The 20639-nt window shown below is 41.6% G+C and overlaps 1 protein-coding gene across 3 annotated transcripts in view; it reads right to left on the bottom strand.

The window, feature by feature from the left end:
* Positions 1–18683, bottom strand: part of SNX29 (sorting nexin 29) — a 464358-nt gene extending 445675 nt beyond the window's left edge. Inside the window, exons 1-3 of one of the 3 annotated variants that reach the window (XM_029577102.1) lie at positions 18562–18683; positions 6451–6512; positions 5315–5367 (exon numbers count right to left, since the gene is read on the bottom strand). In XM_029577102.1, coding sequence (XP_029432962.1) covers positions 5315–5367; positions 6451–6512; positions 18562–18568 — 122 coding nt within the window. In that variant the 5' untranslated portion in view covers positions 18569–18683. Of the gene's footprint in view, positions 1–5314; positions 5368–6450; positions 6513–18132; positions 18425–18561 lie in introns of those variants that run through there. The other 2 variants (XM_029577103.1, XM_029577101.1) reach the window with 2 other exon arrangements.
* Between the last annotated feature and the right edge of the window lie 1956 nt (positions 18684–20639).

The following is a 20639-nucleotide window of genomic DNA, read 5'->3' as shown; positions in this document are numbered from 1 at the left end:
GCTGCAGAGAATGCCTTATTAGGCTAATTAATGATCATTTAAAAGGAGCACTTTTTTTTTTTTTTTACGATTTTATCTTTATTGATAAAATCAATTTATTGAAAGCAACGTATACTTACAAAACAAAATGTGAAAAAGAGAGGGAGAAAACTCCCTTCAGCATCATATCCAATGATCCAGTTCAGAAAAGTTTTTACAACTTTTAATACTTCCCCCCTCCCTCATACCCCTTTTCCACCTACTCCTCCCCCCCTCCATACATTAAAATCAGTAGACACTGAAGGGATCATAGCCACACAGAAACCAAGTCTAGAAGAGAGAATTGAGAATTAGCAAGCAGTAGTATTCTACCATTGCTGGAAGGAGGCCCAAGTATGCAAGAATGAAGCCAGTCACTCTTTTCACAATGCTGTCAGTTTTCCCATAAAGAGGGTATTCCACAATCTTTTAAAGGACAAATCAACTGAAGGCAGAGATAGATACTTTCCTCCAATTAGCAGCAAGCTTACATTTCGCGACAAAGACAATCTTATCAAAGGTGCAAATGTTACGACTGTAAAAAGTCCCACCCTCGGGAAGTCTATTGCAAATAATGCAAATGTTCATTACAAAACAAATAAAAAGCTCAGGTGCCGAATATGCATTCTCAACATTTCATCAAAGGAGTTACAAAATCCATAGTAAAATGCTAGATAAGCAGTTACTAGTCAGCATAATTCAGAGATAAGAAAACAGACTCAAAGAAGAGATGAAGTTTATAGTTCAAAATTCAGCTAACAATAGCCATGTTGCATCCGAACAGCAGATAGCTCAAAAGATATTTTCAAGTTTGGTAATTCATCTAAACAGGAACAAGGGATTTATGCCCTATGTCCAGTGCACTACAATTCTTCTTAAAGTTTCAGTTCTCTGTTCTTCTGCTACTGTTTATTTTTTTAAGCTCTCTGTTAGCACTGCCACCATCACATCTTCCATATTGTATCCTGGATCAGAGAAGTGATTCTCTGCATGGAATGTTGACTTTGCTTCTGGTGCCCTACTGGCACATGGTCACCCTCTTAGTGCTTCTCTCATTTCAGCTACACAGAAATTACCACAATGTAATGTTTGGTCGGTCGTGGGGCACTCACCCTGGACGCTGCCGACCAAACCCCAACGCCACCCGATTTGAGGCGTGGCAGGAACACTGCCATTGCATCTGCCTCCACCTGTGTCATGACTGCCCGTTCCTGCAAGGTTCTTAAAGGCCCCATGGCAGGAACCAGGACTCGGCCCACCCCTGGGCCATTTAAACCCAGCTGAGCCCTGGATCACTGCCTCAGTAACAGGTCCTCTTGCCTAACAGTGAGTATTGCTTCTTCCCATGCTTCATTGTTCCTTCCTGGTTATGCCCTTGCCTTATTTATAAAATGTATATTCTGCAATCTCCCAGCAATGCTGTCCGATGCAGAATGCATAAAAAAAAATAATCATACAATTTATGATATATACATAAAAACATAACAATCAACAAATAACAAAAACACAATTCTCTGCAGTGCATAGAAAGGACAAAGCCGGTGGCCAACATTAATATCAATTAGCTCTGGAAAACCTCTTGAAAAAGTAGTGTTTTAAACCCTTCCCAGAATTTCTTTAGATTAGACTCTTTCTTCAAAACACATGGAAGGCTATTCCAGAAAACTGGACCATGAGCAGAAAAAGCGGAGTAGTGGACAGTCAACATGTTTTTATAGAAAGTATTACTAGCATATCTTGTTCCAAAGAATACAATGGTCTTCTTGGCTTATAAGGAACTAGTAGATCATGTAGATATTTGGGACCAACATCTTAACGAGCTTTAAATACCATCATAAAGCATTTAAATTTTACTCTACAATATTGGTAACCTTGCCTTGCTCTTCGTACCTTGTCTTTTTCCCTGCCATGTCCTGTTTCTCGTTGTCTTATCTTCTCTGTTCTATCTTGTCACTCGGTGTCTCATTTCTGTCTGTCCTGTCTGCCTTGGCCTGACTTCCTGGTTTTGACCCCTGCTTGGATCCTGACTCTCTGCCTGCCCCGACCCTTAGCCTGGACCTGGATATTCTTTGCTCGTTGCCAGCCCTGACCACTGTCTATACCCAAACTCTCTGACCACTCCCTGAGAGACATTCTCCTAAACCCTGCCATCCCCTAGAACCAATTGCTCAACCCGCAGGAAACTGAGCTGGTGAAGCTCCTTTGTACCTGTCCCAGCAAGGGCACTTCCACCAGCTGTCGACGTGGGCCTAGTGAGTTTGTCTACTAGGTTGTGTCAACCACGCCATAGGCTAGGGACTCACAACTGACACACACTTGAGGAGCTGCAGGTACAGAAGTCCAGAATTTTATATTCATATGCTTTATATGGTGCAGAGATTAAGCCAAAGTACTTTTAAAGCTTGCTGGCAATGAAATAGCTCAAATTCGCCATGAGAGTAGGGCAATTTGCCCCTGATAATAAAGTTGTTTTGCATTGTGTGGTTGTCTACATGAATGCAAGTGAAGATTCTGCGAAGATTTCTTAAATTTGTCATCTTTTTGGTGGATGGACTAGAGATGTTATTAAGCAACTTAGTAGGAACCTGAAAGTCATTACTACAAGGATCCAGTCATTTTTCCATTTTTTGGTCCTCATTCAGCACGTCAACTGTAATTTACTTCTGCTCCCAAGAAGCAGCAAGTAATAAAATAAAAAAAATTAAGACCAGGTAGGTAAGCTTTAGGCAGTAGGGAGGAGAGGGGAAGGGGAAGGAAGGTTAGGCAGGGGGTTAGGGAAGTTCCCTCCCAGTCCACTCTGTAATTGGAGCGGACTGGGAGGGAACTGTGGAAGGCCCGAATGCGACACCGCGCGCAATATGCATAAATTAATCTCCCCCTGCGCATGCGCCACCTGCACATACGCGTGCGGATTATAAAATCCGGCGCACATGTGCACATGACCCATGGATTTTTTAACATGCGCGCAGATATCATAAAATCGGCGTGTCCATGTGTGCGCGCCGGGAACCACGTGCACATGGACGCACGCATGCATGTTATAAAATCTACCCCTGTATGTCTTAGTTGCAGCCAGACTATAAAACAGAGATTTGGACTTAAGTGATTTTAACCAGAATTCACTTTTCAGATTAAGAAATGATTAACATTGCTACCCTTAGTTTGTACTGAGGCTGTTCCAAACTGATGCTAGAGCTTACATTCCTGGAAATAAAGAAAGTCTAGATGCAGTTCTATAGAAATAGTGAAATCATATTGAAAAGCACAACAGTATTGTAAAGTTAAAGTAATCTAGTATGAGAGAATCAGGCTAATCTTTAAGACACTTATGTGGATTCTTAAGCACTAAATTAACATGCCTAGCAATTTTCCCATTGATAAGCAGACTGAATTAGCCATGCTGAATGGGTGACGTCATCGGGTAGCCCCATGCAGAGCTGACTCTCAAAGCTTGTAGTTCCCGCGCAATCAAGTGTTCCAGAAGTCTCCTCAGTCTTGTTTTGTCCATGCTTCCTATGGACAGTGAAATCCTGTCTCTCAGATTCCTCTCCTCAACTCTCCTATTTATCGCTATAGCAAACCCCAAAACAGCACTTTTCACTACTACCATGGCCCGGAGGAAAAACTCAGGGTTCAAATACTGCTCATGTAGCCACATAATGTTGATCACAGATAGGCACAATTTCTGCTATTTGTGCCTTGGGCCAGACTATAACCAATTGCTGCGACTGCAGTAGTATGTCGCCAAGTGCCCAGAGGCAAAGAGCTGACAAAATTGCTCGCCTCCAGAGAAAAGGCATGCCAGCCTCACCTGCGGATAACAACTTGGTCTCAGCATCAAGAAGTTCCTCGTCTGGAGATGAGCATGTTACTTCAAGTTATTTATTTACATATTCATGTTGTTGATAGAGAACTTTAATTAACTGATTTTCCAGCAAGTATACACTGACTTTCCCAACCCTAGTGGCTTTTAACTAAAACTAAGAAGTTGAGAACTTTTGATCTTAGCAGTGTAAGCATCAGGTGGCATAAATATGTAGTTTTCACATTTTCAGTTGAATACAAATTTCAAAAGAAAAAAAATATAAAAAACTAAGAATCTACATATTTAAACATCCATAGTTTTATTTCTTAGTTTAAAGGTTCAAATGTATTTAAAACCCAATCATATAATGTCTACTATTGAAAGATTTTTTTATGAAAAATTACAATGACTGTTAATGGAAAATAGCTGGAGGAGGAGGAATCAATATCTTACTAACAACATACTTCAGCAGACTTTGTATATCTAAAGTTTATTGTTCCAAGTCTGATTCAATCTCTTGCATGGATTCACATTAGCATTCTTTCAATTTACAGTCTAATTTCTTAGTAGTTTAACAATTTCATTATGCACTCTGTATCAATTTTAAAAGCAGACCATGTGGTTCATCTTACCATGGGTGTATTACTTATAAGGTATACAAGGACTGCAGTACTACACAATATAAAATATTAGTTGCAACAATGTTTTAATTATACAGACCAGACTTTGTAATATCAGATTTGAGCATGAAAATCTACTTTACATAACATTTGAGTTCATATTATTATAGAAAAAGGTGGTAAACATTTATCATAACAGCAAGATTCAGAATATTTATACCTGGGTATATTAATATGACTTGAGAGTAAGGGGTCATTGTACTAAAGTTAATTAATGCTACTGCAAGCATTAACACACGTTAAACACCTGTTATTGACAGCAAGAAGTTAAAAACGCATAAACTAATTTGCAACATTTACCTTATAAGCATAGATTTTGCATTATGATATACAAAAGAATGCAAAAATAGCTCATTACCTATTAGCACAGCAAAAAGTTACATGCGTTAAAATGTGAAAAATACCTCTGATGCATTAGCGCAAAAATCTTTACTACACGTTCTGGACAGGTAGTTTTTTTGTATTAACTACATGTAGATGGTATTCTGCATGTAGGTGTGTACTTATATGTGCATACTTTACTATTTGAGGTAATGCAGTTTCATTTGCATCTTATTAATGCTGTCAATTAACATGCATGTAAAAGGCAGATGTTAATGCACTTTCGAACATCGACCTCAAAAAAGGATTTTGATCTATTATACACAGCATAATTATTTATTTTTTGTTTAAAACATTTTTTTAACCATCTTCCCAGCTCAAAAAGCTATCCAAAAATATCTTCAAATATTGATAATCTAGTATTTAAACATTGCAGTATCAACACTTTTAGTGAATCTCATACCTGTGGACAATATAGGTTTATTCTTACCTGCTGTCTGAATCTGAAGCAATCTCTTTTCTTCCTCCGAATCGGATCTGGCACTAGATGTAATAATTAAACATAAATGGATCAATATTTGGATGGTTTGTCCCGCTAAGTCCTGAACTTAACAGGACAAACCACAGATTTTAAATATGCCAGCACTCCAACCAACTCCAATATCCAAGAGCATTTATCCAGTTAACTTTTAGCTGGATAAATTGCCTGCTTGCTACACTGCTAAATACGGATCTCAAAATTGATATTAAATAATAGCCTCTAAGACATAATCATCATCATTCACTTGTTTTATGCTCATCTTACCAACTAAACAGCCCTTTCTTTATTATTTTCTGTAAAAGAAATGTATACATCTTCACTGTTTTCACTGCCTGAAAGTTTTAGTGCCTCCAGAGATGGACAACTTTTAGGGGCAAATTCCAAGCCAATACTGATTTGGTAATTATTTACCCTAATTAGTTGACTGAATATTAAAACTATTAAAAGGTTCATAAGGTACAAGTTTAAAAGTGAAAACTATTTTTCCCCAAAAAGATTAAATCCATTTTATATGCTGACATCTGCATTAAAATGTATTATATTGTATACTTTTTTATTTATTTTTCTGCAGTTTAAAATGACTGTATTCTGCTTTTATAATTCTTTTTTAAGAAACCTTTATTTCGGTATGGCTCAAGCTGATACACATAATGCAACACAACCACAGCTCAGAACAGGTCAGGTCAGAACTTTCAGTAGGCAATGCGTTTGAGAAGGAATGTGAACCTAGGCTTCACGTGTCCAAGAAGAACACAAAGCAACATCAAAGTAAGAAAAAGCAGAGATAATGTTTATAAACCAATTCGTGGATCCCCAAACTTTGCAAAACCACAAAACTAAAATACAAATAGTATGCCTTCCATCCAAACAAACTGGTTATAAAAGCTACAGAATGTTTTAAACTAATACAAATTGTATAATAATCTTTATAAATGAATTTGAAAGTATTTCATAATAGAACTTGACTTCTTTTATTTGGTATAAATTTATTAAGCATTATATACCCACATAAAATAAATTCTGTTTTGGTATATATATGGTGAGATTTATTCTGTTACGATCATTAATGGAAAAAAATGTCTTACCTGTTTAACTGCATCCAAAAGACGTTCCAGTAGATACTGTCTCTTGCAGTCATTTTGAGGCCCTAAAAGTACAAAAATATTCTGTCAATACCATCCAACAACAAGCTGCAGAAGGGAAGGTTTGGAGAAAGTATGAGAAAAAACTTCATTACAGAGAGGGTGGAACACTTATTACAAAGCAGTCTACTGCATTATATAAATCACCTCCTCCTGTTGGTACCTTTCATTGATTCAAATGATAGAAATTCATCAGTCATATCAAATTTGCAGTTAATTCCTCTAACTGTATATGCAAACCCCTCCCCTCAACCTGCCTCAAATTGAAAGTGTCCCCTCTTATAGTGATATATATATATATATATAGTATGTCACATTTATGCGATGCAGTAACTCTACAATTTCCCTAACCACACCCATTATTTTAGCACGGGTGCTATTTCTGCTATATTTCTAGCATTTTGATGAATCTAGGGGTAAATCCTGTATGTTTTCTCTCAAACTGCTTATTTTCCAGGTCAAAAAAATGACCTAAGAACCTAATTTAAGTTTTCTGTGAAAGTAGGGTATAAACAATTATGAAAGCCTACCAGTTTGCCAAGGAATTAATCCTATATTTTGCTTTTTAAAATTAGCACATAGGGACGGCAGCTTTAAACAGGCACACGTGTGCATGTTTGTCAGCCTGCATCCAGGGACATGGCCATTTTATAACGTGCGCGCACGTTATAAAAATAGCCTGAATGTGCACATGTGCGCACAATTGTAAGTGGATGTGTGCAAATGCCACTTCTACCGCCTAAGTGGGGGGATTTTAATAGATGCTCATGCCAACGCCATTACCAGTTTTCCCAGTTCATTCCCAGTTCGCCCAGGTAAGGGGTAGGACTTCCAAATCCCCCTAGTTTAAAAAGCCTTCCTTCTCCCCTTTTAGCCACGACTCTTACAACCCCCACTGATCTAGTTATCTTTAAATTTGTTACTTACACATCCTCCATAGCAGAAGTAAAGTTATGTGACAGAGGACTCCGGCGCATGCCTGTGTGCATTAAGTATTTACATGCTAATTTGAAGGTGAAATCCAGGAATGCCCATGCGCCACTCTGCTCCTTTTTTGGAACTTTTCATTTGGGTGCACAGAGGGAGATACGCGTGTACTCACGCGGCTTTTAAAATCCACTTGGTGGATGCCGGCCCAACATTTTTGTGTATGTCCTGATTTCGGTGCATGTCAGGCTTTTATAATTCACCTTTTAATATTCAAAACCAGGTTTTACATGGGTAAACATTTATCCCTCAAAACCTCTGGTAATCAGATGCTACTTTAATAATGCTGCCAAGCAACCCAGGTTCTAAACAAAATGTTTCAATTCTCTTGTTTTTAACTTATATTCCAATTCACTGTAGTAGAATGCATCAGGAAGATATAGTAAAGCAAAGCAAGGGAAGAGATATTAAAGGAAAACAAAACAAAACAGGAACTTCCTACTCATTAAGAAGCCAACGTACTTAAAGTATGCTAACACTTTTGCAAGCATTAATGCATGTTAAAAGTTCTGTTAATACTCACACTCTCATCTATGACATTTTTTTGTAATTAAACTTTTTATTTGGACAATGTAAAATATACAGGCCATAAATGTTGTCATACAGCTACGTCCCCTTAAAGACTGTCTTTTTATCCAAACTTTTTTTGTGTGTGCCCATCCCGCCCCCACCCTCTTCCCCCTCCCCATACAGAATAACATCATAAATGGAACAGTTGTTATAGCGCAACAAGAACAACAAATAAGAACAGTAATAAATCACATATTCAATTAACCTCTGTGAAATAAAGGAATTGTAAGATATAAACCAACGTCTAGACTCCGTTTTGGGTTAAATGCTCTATAGTTGGGGCGTACCCGTTCTCAAGATCCCTGCATTTGGGCCTGTGCTCATGAAGCCATTTTTCAAAAGGTTCCCATATTTTCCCATATTTAGCTAATATATTTCAGCAGTATGCTGTTATTTTTTCCATAGCTCTAATGCCCATAATCTTGGTGACCACCAGACTCTGAGAAGGTGATTCTTTTCTTTTCCACCAACATGCTACAACTAGCTTGGCTGCAATAGCCAGATAGCATACTAACCGCATGTTAGATACCCCCTGATCTTCATTCCACAGCCCCAAAAGCCAGAGCTCTGGGAGTAAAGGTGGTTCCACCCCATCATTTCTTTAGCCAATCCTTGAATCTGAATCCAGAATGCGTGTATTTTCGGACAGGACCAAACATGAAAAAAGGTTCCTTTAGCTGTGTCACATCTCCAACAAGTGTTCGGGAGTTTAGGGTACCACTTTGCCAATATATTCATTCTCAACCATAGCAGTAAACATGGAATGTTTCCCCAAACCTAGGAAAAACAGTTATCCCGCTGTTCACTGTCCCATTCTCCCCCAGATCCCATTCCCATGCCCGAATATGTGCAGCTTTATAGATCCCCTCATCCTCTAATAGTTTATATAATTTAGACATTAATTTTGGTGGTTTCTGAGCTGCTACACAAAAGTCTTCCATCAATGAGACTCATTTCAGGATATCTCTTGAGACCTCAGAGCTATGTAGGAAGTGTCTTAATTGAGCATATGCCAAGAAGTTCACTTTAGGCAGGCTATATTCCCTCTGCAGAGTTGGGAACGGCTTCATGGCTCCCAACCATACTTGATGAACCCTAAATAGCCCCTTCTCTGCCCAAGTCTAAAAAGTCCGAGACTCGTGTCCTACAGGGAATTCCGGCAGAAATTGGAACAGAGCCGGAAAAAAATATCCTTTTTTCCCCAGTTAAACGCTCCTTCCATTTATACCATAGGGTCACAGTGCAGTTCAAAGATGGCAATATGTGTGGCTCTAGGACATCCGGCCTCTTTCTTTCCCAAAAGATGTTCTCCATTGTCTCTCTCCCTAACTGGGATTGTTCAATAGACATCCACTGTTTCCTACTGCTTTGAATGTGGCACTCCACTACTGCCTGAAGTTGTGAAGCCACATATTTTTTGAGATGTGGAACTCCAAGCCCTCCCTTATTCCTAGCCCTGTAGAGAACTTTCCGGGCCACTCTCTGAGGCCTTTGTTTCCAAATGTAGGAAAAGAATTTCCATTGTAGGGCCTTAAATCAATCATCTGAGATTAGACATGGCATTACTTGAAATAGATAGCTAAGTCTGGGAAACAGGTTCATCTTCACAATTGCAATCCTTCCCATCCAGGAGACAGTATATCTATCCCATTTCTGCATATCCTTGTGAAGGTTGCGAATTAATGGATCATAATTCACCTTAAAAAGATCCTTGTGCTCCTCTACTAAATTAATACCCAGATATCTTATGGGGCCTTTCATCCAGCGGTATGGAAATAATTGTGTTAATTTAGATCTTAGTTCGATTGAGAGGCCTATAGGTAAAATCTCCAATTTATCCATATTTACCCGAAATCCTGAGACCACCCCAAATTGCTCCAACACTGACATCAACGCCCTCAAAGACGTAGCCGGTTCCGTAACTGTAAAAATAATGTCGTCAGCATAACGAGAGATTTTATATTAGGTCTTGTCTAACTGAACCCCATGAATATCCCTTGCATTTCGCACCATTTCGGCTAAGGGTTCCACACTCAATGCGAAAAGCAAAGGGGAGAGCGGGCACCCTTGCCTGGTACCCCTGTGAATAGGAAACCTGACAGTATATCCCCCATTTATCTTTATGCATGCCCAGGGTTCCCTACACAGCTCTTTTACCCACCCTAAATAATGCTCTCCCAATCCCATCTTTTCTATCACTGCAAACTAAAAAAGCCAGTGAACTCTGTCAAATGCTTTTTCTGCATCTACAGTCAAAAGTACTGACGGAGACTTATTCTGTTTCACCACCGAAATGAGGTTCAGAATCTTGCATACATTGTCAGAAGTGGATCTCCCTGACATGAACCCTGCTTGATCTTCCTTAACTAGAGCAAGAATCACCACGTGGAGACGAGTGGCTAATATTTTGGCCAGTAGTTTTAGGTCTATATTTATCAAAGAAATAGGACAATATGACCCGCATAACAGTTCGTCTTGTCCATGTTTTGGGAGTATCGTAATCCCTGCAATATTTCCATTGGGCAACAATCACTTTCCCTCCCTTAGGGCCTCATTTTCTACTTTAGGAAATGAGGGGCGGGCCTGCACTAGCAGGCCCGCCCCCGTCACGGTGCGATCGCTGCCGGTTTCGCACCCAATAGCGCCACCATAGGAGGTGTAGCTATTGGGAGCGAAATAGGACGCGAAAAGGGCCTTACCTTTTCGCTGTCTGCGGCATCGGCGCAGAGTCGGCCCCAGTGACGCCCCGACTCCTCCTCTTCCTGGGCCGACTCCGCCCCCATCCTGGTATCGCATGTGATAAGGGACTTTTCGCGTGCGAAAGGTCCCTTATCGCGTGTGAGCCGCTTAGAAAATGAGGCCCTTAGTGCATTAAACATATCTTTGAGTGGATTCATTAATACTCCCGTAAGCATTTTATAGAACAAGGGTGTATACCCATCTTTACCGGGGGCCTTTCCCAATTTCAGAGATTTAATAGCATTTTGGACTTCTAGCACTGAGATAGGTGACCCCAGTATGTCCCGTGCCTCTTGTGAAATAGTTGGCAAGGGCACCCTACCCAAGAAGGTTGTAATGTCTTCAGCTGTTACCTCGTGATCCGTAGTATACAGGGCCTCAAAGAATTTCATAAAACATTTCTTAATTTCGTGTAATCTAACTTGCATCTGCCCTTGCTGGTCTTTGATAGCATGAATATGGGATTGTGTCCTTTGTCCTTTCAATTTGTGTGCCAGTAATTTACTAGGTTTATCACCCTGTTCATAGTATGTTTGCTTCACTAGGTCTAATTGGTGTGCTACATGATCAGCATCCAAGTCTTTCAGCAATTGACGGGTCTCATCTAATTTTCAGAGTGTGATAGGTCTCTGACCCTGTTTATGGACTCTTTCTAGTTCTGTTATCTGCTTTAATAACTGATTCCTCAATATTTCTTTTTGCCTTTTATTATAAGTCCCTAGACTGATGAATTTGCCTCTCATAGTAGCCTTCAAGCCTTCCCACAGTGTCACTGGGGAGATCGCAGGTATATTATTCAGCATTAAATAATCCTCTATCTGTTTTTGCACCTTAGGGATGTACTTTTTGTTTTTAAGTAAACTGTCATTCAGCTTCCAGAAGCATATGCCTGGATCACAGTTAGGCATGTTCACCTCCCACCAAACTGGTGAATGGTCCGACCAGGTAATACATTCTATGTCAGCGCTCCCAGTATGATCGCACAGAGCTTTATCAATTAAAAAGTAATCAATTCGAGAATAAATATCGTGGTGTCCGGAGTAAAATGAGTAATTTCGGCTGTAGGGATAAAGGAGCCTCCATATATCAAGCAATTGCCAATCGTTCAATAATTGTGTAAGTGACCGCCTGTCTCTCTGGTGCGTACCTCCCTTCCCTGAGGACAATGTCCATACCAACCTTATGTGCCAAGTTGAAGTCACCTCCAATCACTAAATAACTCCCTCCCAATTGATGCAATTTCTGATTGATCTCATCCAGCATCACTCCCTGGTCCTTGTTTGGACAATACACTTTAACTAATGTAAATTTGCAATTAAGGATCTCCACCACTAATATTAAATAGCGGCCCTTAAGGCCTTCAATCATATCAAGCACTTTCACTCCTAGGGTATTAGCAAACAAAATTCCTACGCCACTGTATCTACAGTCTGGAGTGCTAGCAGCATAATATCTTTGGTTAAAGAAACGCGGTCGAAGTAAATGCTCATGTCTTCGCTTTAAATGAGTTTCTTGTAGAAAAACCATGGATGCCTGAAGCCAGGACAGTTCAATACATAACTGTTGTCCCTTCAACGGGGAGTTTAATCCTTTCACATTAAGGGACAAAAATCTAAGTGGAGCCATAATTCGTTGTCCCCCTTTCACCACCAGCATTCCAGATCATAACAGTTACCATTCTTACAGATTCTAACACAACTATACGTTGAATAACTTCCCCCCCCTTCCCCCTGACCCCCTCATATATCTAAAGTCACCCCACATGAGGCAGACCCTAATAGAGGAAGCTCCATCCAGTCTCCCCACCCCCCTCTCATAAAAGCAGTCTCTCTGGTTCCAAGTCTGAAATGGAAAAGGAAAAGCATTTTGCTGAATCTTCTAGGATTTGGCTGTAGTTCATTGCATCCTTGCGGTGATGCAATAATTATTCCACACCCGGAGAGTGTTCCCATTAAGGAAACAATCAGCATATATGATCTCAACAGCCCTCAGATGTTGGAAAGATCTTTCTTGCTTTCAGCTACTGCTGGTTGCCACAGCTCACCCGATCCCGATGTTCTCTTCAGGCGACGGCCCACTTTCCCTGCTCTTTGCCATTTTGCAGTTTCCACTACTGGCAGAACTGGGTCTTTCAAAGGGGCATTATATGAAATCTCCATACCCGCCTCTCATAAAATGGCCACTGCTTCTTCCATAGTTTTGACTCTAGAAGACACACCTTTGATGGTGAATGCTAAACCACTGGGATATAGCCATCGATATCTATGATGTTCTTTCTGAAGAAACGCTGTAACCGGTTGAAAGACCCTGCGCTGTTTCATCGTTGCCAGTGAGAGATCATTGTAAATTGAAAGGCCATGGCCTTCCCATTCAAAAGCGTCTATTTTCCTCGCCGCTTTCATAATAACCTCTTTGACTGAAAAGCTGTGCATGCAGATCACAATATCTCTAGGAGCATCTCTAGGAGGGCACATCGGTCCCTAAGGACCGATGTGCCCTCTCCACAACGATGTCAGCGGCTACCTCCGCGGCATCCCCAGCAGCTGCCGCTGCTGCTGCTTGAAGTAACGCACTACAGGTTAGCTGGACAACCTTGGCTGTATTAGCATATGCCGGCTCTTCCAGTAGGCCCCGAATGCGCAAATTATTGCAGCGCGTGCGATTCTCTATATCTTCCAGCTTCAGCGCCATTTCTTCTTGTATATGTTGCATACTTGCAATCTCCGTTTTCAAAGTCTTTAACCGCGTGTCTTGTTCCTCAAGCTGAGCCTCGCTGTCATCTACCCGGTGCCCCAGCTCTTTAATATCGGCGCGGAGGGAAAAAATGGCCTCTCGGAATTCATCCGATAGTGTTCTAATATCTTTTTTCAGATCCTGAAACCAACGTTGTAGGTCTCTTTTGTTGATAGACTCATCTCCCCCATCCAAATCTGGGATCTCTGGACGCTGTTTATTTCCTGCGTCATCCGGGCCTGCTCCCCCCGAGGCTTCACTCAAAGCCGCAAAATGGGAGCCACCTGCATCGAACGAAAACTGCTGGAGATCTACCACTTTTTTCCTTGTAGACATGATCTCTGTTGTTGTTTCGTCTCAGAAATGTAAAATTCAGAGATTTTGCACCGCTGGAACCGGATTATTTATCTGTTATTGCTGAGGGGAGTAGCGGAGAAAAGATTTAAGCAGCCATCTTGGTCAGATGACGTCACTTCCCCCCCCATCTAGGACTCTTTTAAACACACAAATTAGCTTGCGAGAATTTTAATGCAAAAAGTTATTTGGAGAGCTGAGATTCAAAAGTAAACAAAATAGCTCATTAGCTATTCAAACAGCAAGAAAGTATGTGCGTTGTTTTGCAGATGCATTTAAGCAAAAAAAGTAACTACATCTCAGAGAAGTGTAGTCAAGTTTTTACCGTCTACTTCATTACACACAATAAACACAGTATTAACACACTTTAGTACACTGGCCCCAAAATGTGGTTAGTCAACTCTGAGAAAATCAGGGAAATGGAAAGAATGATAGTTAATTTATTATCAGGCTGATACTGAAAGGTCTGCAGGAAAACGGGCGCTCATGTTGAGCGCCCGCTTTCCTAACCCGCGCCGAGCCACCTCTCCTGGGTGGGCGATAAATGAGAGGTCATGCTAAAAAGGAGGCGCTAGAGGCAATAGCACGCCCCTACACCTCCTTAGTAGCAGGCGCCCAGGAGAGGTCAGCCCTCTACAGGTTAGGAAAGCAGATGCTCAATTTTATGAGCATCCGTTTTCCTTACCGGTGCACAGCCAAGGGTTAGGAAAATGGAAGCCCATAAAATTGAGTATCCATTTTCTTGTCTGACCCGCAGACACATTTTTATTTTTTTTACCGTTTGGTTCCTCCGACTTAATGTCGCTACAATAGTAAGTTGAGGATGTAAAGAAAAGCAGTATTTTCTGCTTTTCTGTACACTTTTTTGGGCTGCTCAGAAATTAACATCGAAACATAGAAATGATGGCAGAAGATGACCAAACGGCCCATCCAGTCTGTCCAGCAAGCTTCGCACTTTTTTTTTTCCCATACTTATCTGTTACTCTTGGCTCTTTGTAACCTTTTGGTTCTATTTCCCTTCCACCCCCACCATTAATGTAGAGAGCAGTGTTGAAACTGCATCTAAGTGAAATATCTAGCTTAATTAGTTAGGGGTAGTAACCGCCGCAATAAGCAAGCTACACCCATGCTTGTTTACCCAGACTAAATAATTCAGTCCTTGTTGGTTGTTGTCTGTATATAAATCCACTTTTCTTCATTCCCCCTGCCATTGAAGCAGAGAGTTATGCTGGATATGCATTGAAAGTGGAGTATCAGACTTCCTCCCCTGCCGTAGAAGCAGAGAACTATGCTGGATATCCGTGAAGTATTAGTCTTTCTCCCCTGCCGTTGAAGCAGAGAGCTATGCTGGATATGCAAATTTCTGAGCGTAAAATGTGTGGATCGACCGCACATTTTTTTTTTCAGTATCCTAAGCGAATGACTATTAGCTTCATCAACATGCATTTGCACTGTGATGAGTGCTATTAGTTTTTTTTTTTTGGGGGGGGGGGGGGGGGGGAGTAGACATGTTTTGGACACACTAAACCCCTTACTATATATTATAAGGGATAGTGGATGCGCATCAAAAAACACATGTCCAACCATGGATAAAACAGTGCACTCAGCTGAGCACACTTTACAGTATTGGCCTGTAAGTATCCAATATATCTTGACTTGAGAATGAGATTCCTTCCTGTTATAGTATGTGCAAAACTAACCTACTAAAAGGGAAGTGATTATTCCCTTGTACAGGTCCTTGGTGAGGCCTCACCTGGAGTACTGTGTTCAGTTCTGGAGACCGTATCTACAAAAAGACAAAGACAAGATGGAAGCGGTACAGAGAAGGGCGACCAGGAAGGTGGAGGATCTTCATAGGATGACGTACGAGGAGAGATTGAAGAATCTAAATATGTACACCCTGGAGGAGAGGAGGAGCAGAGGTGATATGATACAGACTTTCAGATACTTGAAAGGTTTTAATGATCCAAAAACAACGACAAACCTCTTCCGTAGGAAAATAATCAGCAGAACCAGGGGTCACGATTTGAGGCTCCAGGGAGGAAGATTCAGAACCAATGTCAGGAAGTATTTCTTCACGGAGAGGGTGGTGGATGCCTGGAATGCCCTTCCGGAGGAAGTGGTGAAGACCAGAACTGTGAAAGACTTCAAAGGGGCGTGGGATAAACACTGCGGATCCATAAAGTCAAGAGGCCACCAATGAAGAGTGGGTGACTCGCCAGAATGATGGCTATTGACACAATACCCTTACTAAATAAACATACACATGCTTACTGTGACTCCTACATCGCTCTAAGCTTCAACAGCAAGAGGTAATGGAAAAAAGGATTTGCACTCATAAAGAGGGGAGTAGCTGGCTTGTTACGGCGGTTACTACCCCAAACCAAATATGCCTGATACTTCACTTTCAATGCATATACAGCATAGCTCTCTGCTTCAATGACAGGGGAGAAGAATAACTGATACTTCACACATCCAGCAGAGCTCTCTGCTACAACGGCAAAGGAGAAGAAAAAGGGTTCGCACTCAAAACGCGGGGAGTAGCTGGCTTGTTACGGCGGTTACTACCCCAAACCAAATGTGCCTGATACTTCACTTTCCATGCATATCCAGCATGGTTCTCTCCTGCATCGGCATGGGAGAAAGACTGATACATCACGCATTTCCAGCATAGCTCTCTGCTTCAAGGGCAGGGGGAAAAAAAAAAAAAAAAAACAAAAAACCTGATGCTTCATGCATATCCTGCATAGCTTCAACGACAGGGGTGAAGAAAAAAAAGGATTCGCAATCACAAAGCGAGGAGTAGCTGGCTTGTTACGGCGGTTACTACCCCAACCAAATGTGCCTGATACTTCACTTTCAATGCATATCCAGCATGGCTCTCTGCTTCTACAGCAGGGGAGAAGAAAAAAAAAAAAAAAACCAACAAGAGCTGTACAACATAGTCTAGGTAAAACAAATAAGCATGGGTGTAGCTTGCTTATCGCGGCGGTTACTGCCCCTACTACCCCTAACTAATCAAGCTAGATATTTCACTTGCATGCAGCTCCATCACTGCTCTCTACATTAATGGTGGGGGTGGAAGGGGAATAGAACAAGGAGCTAAGAGTAACAGATAAGAATGAGAGAAAAAATGTGTGAGGCTTGCTGGGCAGACTGGATGGGCCATTCGGTCTTCTTCTGCCGTCATTTCTATGTTTCTATGTTTCTATATAAGAGACACTACCCCATCAAATAGACCTATAAGAACCAGTATACATCCAGACTGTACATATCAACAACTGAAGAATGGGTCTTACGGTAATAGATTATAGATAGAAAATGGTCATAGGCCCTACCCTTTGTCCTCCTAGCCTCCACCCATGATGCTATCATCATACAGGCAAAAATCAAAAGGTTGCCACTGAAGGGCAAACCAAAATGTGTCCCATTGTGGCCTCCTGGTAGATTTGGGGGATTTTTTTATCCTCTTAGTCCTGCATACTTTAATATAAGATATTTGTGTACTGCTTAGAAGTCAGTGGAATGTAACTGTGTAATCTTGTACTTTAATATATGGTTTTATTTTAATTACTTTATTCTGTATTGTCTTTGTATTTATGGTTATATTTTATACTGTAAACAGATATTTTATGTGCTGAACTTGCAAGCCACTTTTAAACCAGTAAGGCAGGATATAACTGTAAAATAAAATTAGGTGCTACAGCAACATATCAAGAGATACAGATACTTAAATTGTTGGCATTATCTCTCAGTCATACTGCAGCATATTAGGTGAACAAAGCTGGACCCACTTTTTATACAATTAAGAAAAGCTACATTAATATATACATCTGTTCAATGTGGCAATTCTATAATTATGCTACTACTATTTAACTATAAATAAAATACATATTAGAATAAAAAGTCAGGACTGGCAACAGTATAATTACAGCAAAGAATAGTCTTTCTAATGCACTTTGTATATCTTCGTTTAGTTTCCTAGATCTTCAACTAAAAATGCAACACACAGAAACACATTGGCCGGTCTGTAGATCAACGACTTCCCCATATGAATGAGCAGACGGAAACTCAACAGCTCGCAGCAGGGAATTTCCAGCAACTCCCCAGCTCTTTCCACTTAGAAAATACGAGAACGCCTGGGTGGGGGGCAGTGAGTAAAACGGACAAAGGGCTTACAATTTGGAGGACCAGTCCCGCATACTGGATGAAACAAAAAAAAAAAAAAAACCCCAAACCTACTCCATTTAGTTTCTTTTCTCTCGTATAAAAACAAAGCCATTGAGAAGCCAAAGTTCTACTTCTCCGTGGCTTTCTGACATGTGCCTCTCACTTGTCACGCACGTCCCAGCGAAACAAAACGTGCAGTGGGGAGGCAGGCGGGGCAAGCGCTCCCCGAAAGGCGCCGACACGGAACCTCCCCTCGGTTTTCTAGTCCGCAAGGCAGAGAGCCCAGGAGCGAGAGGGAAAGCAGCGGAGGCCGACAGAAGGAAGCCGGGGGCGGGAGTCCACGGACAGGCGAGGGAGCACTCATAACAGAAAGAGGAAGTTGCCCCTAATCCCTCATTGCTGTCTACTGGCGAGGGGGGGACCCGTTAGGGGAGGAGACACTCGGGGGGGGGATGGCAACAACACCTAGCCGAGAAGGAGGTTATCTTCCTCGGTACTCACCGCTCATGGCGCGCCAGAACCGCTCTCATCAAGAGAGGAGAGGGGGGGGAGGAGGGGGGAAAAAAAAAAGAAAGAAAAGCAAAACAAACAGCTGCAAACCCGCAGCACCCCGGAAGAGAACCCCCTCTACCGGAGCACCGCTCCGGAAGGAAAATATGCGCTTCGGGTCGCGTGCGTCAGGGAGAGAGCGTGGCAGGCGCGCGGCGCGGAACTCTTCGGCAGCTCTCGAGCGTCTTTGCTCTGATGGCTTTGGAAGCTCCCGGGCGTGAAATACCTTGCTGGGTGCCCAGCGCTCGTACAGAGGCGCTTTTCGGTGTCCCGCCGTTGGTGAGGTTTTTTGTTGGGTTTTTTTTTTTGCTTGTGGCTCCAAAATGAATTTTTACCTACGGCAATATGTGCGCCCTGCACCACAACGGATTCTCTCCTTTCCTATAAAGAAGCCATCCATAAATCAGACTCAGAAGTCCTTATTCAATAAAGATGTTTCCCATTGCACAGAATTGTTAAAAAAAAAAAAAAGTTGGTTTTGGATATCTTAACAGCTCGCCAGCTTTCAAAATATTGGGCTTATTGTTCCTAATGCCAATCAAAATTGCGTTTTAAACTAATTCATGTTTATAAGTTCATTACTGCTTCTGCAAACCCTTTGCCTTTCCACATTATCTCTTCAATGCACTCTGCTTATTTGTTTTGTTTTCTCTTCTCTTATTGTTGCCATTCTTTCTGAATTCAGTTGTCAGCTTTGTTTTTTGTTTTCATTAGCACAGCGTTTTATTTTTCTATGATGCTCTGTTTTCTTGAACTGTTGCTTGACCTTTCTGCATTACCTAGCATATGAAGATCAAAGTATACTGATACCATTGGATCTTCATATTGTCGCAGGGTACTGGGTATGCATGTCAAAGGTGTCTCCAGATAGTAGGACCTTCTCTGCAACAAAGAAATTCCTGGCCAGTTTCAACCATCTAGTAAAACAACCACTAACATTAGTCAATAGCTTCACTAAATAAAAGTCTTCTGAATGGGAATGAAGTCTGGGATCTATACAGAAAAGGATAGAATCCCAGTATAAACAATAAAATATTTCAAAACAGCAGACACGTCAAATAACCCCTGATAATTAAAACTAACAAAGATTTTTAAAATCCTCCATTCTCCATACTTGGGAACTTTTGATTTCCAGTCTCCCTGAGCTTGTCATGATTAGTAGAGGGAGTACATAGACTTTATCCTCTCTCATATACACACACAGGGATAGATTTTAAGACGTGCACGCGCTACCCGGTATGCCCACATGGACATGCGATTTTATAACATGTTCGCGCATCTTATAAAATCGGGGGTAGGCACGCGCAAGGGGGTGCACAATTGTGCACCTTGCACGCGCCGAGCCCGCGCTGAGCTGCGCTGCCTTCCCCCCATAACCTACCCCACCTTCCCTGCCCCCCAACCCTAAGCTAAACCCCCACAAAAAATTGGCCTACCCTGTTGCAAGCGCAAGTTGCGCACGCTGGCCAACTGCCGGCATGTGATCCCCCGGCACAGCAGCAAATGGCTGCTGTGCTGGGAGCCTCTTACCCTGCCCTGCCCCCGCCCCTTCCCACCCCTTTTTGCAAGCCCCGGGTCTTACACATGTCCCGGGGCTTTACGTGCGTCGCCGGGCCTTTTGAAAATAGGCCTGGCGTGCGTAAACCCGGTTACGCGCGTAACCTTTTGAAAATCCGGCTCATAGTCTGTTCATTCTCTCACAAACACTTCCTCTCTGTCACACATACGCATGCTCACACACTTTCTCTCTTACACACACTCACAAGTTCACACTGGCTTTCACACACAGACGCCAGGCTCTCATAGGTTGGTTCTGTGTCACAAACACACAGGCTTTCTTTCACACACTGTCACATCCAGTCTCTCACATTCAAACTCACACAGACACAGGTTCTCACAGGGTGGCCTTTATTCTGAGCTTATTAGAAATTAAGAAAATATCATATACAAATTAAATTATCTTTTCAGAGATTAAATCAGTTTTATTAATGACAGTCAGATCTGGTTAATCTAATAGCTGTCACTATCTC

The sequence above is a fragment of the Rhinatrema bivittatum genome, chromosome 14 (genome assembly GCF_901001135.1).
Source record: "Rhinatrema bivittatum chromosome 14, aRhiBiv1.1, whole genome shotgun sequence".
Lineage (NCBI taxonomy): Eukaryota > Metazoa > Chordata > Amphibia > Gymnophiona > Rhinatrematidae > Rhinatrema > Rhinatrema bivittatum.
Note: the sequence above shows the minus strand (reverse complement) of the source record. Positions and strands in the feature narration are given on the sequence as shown.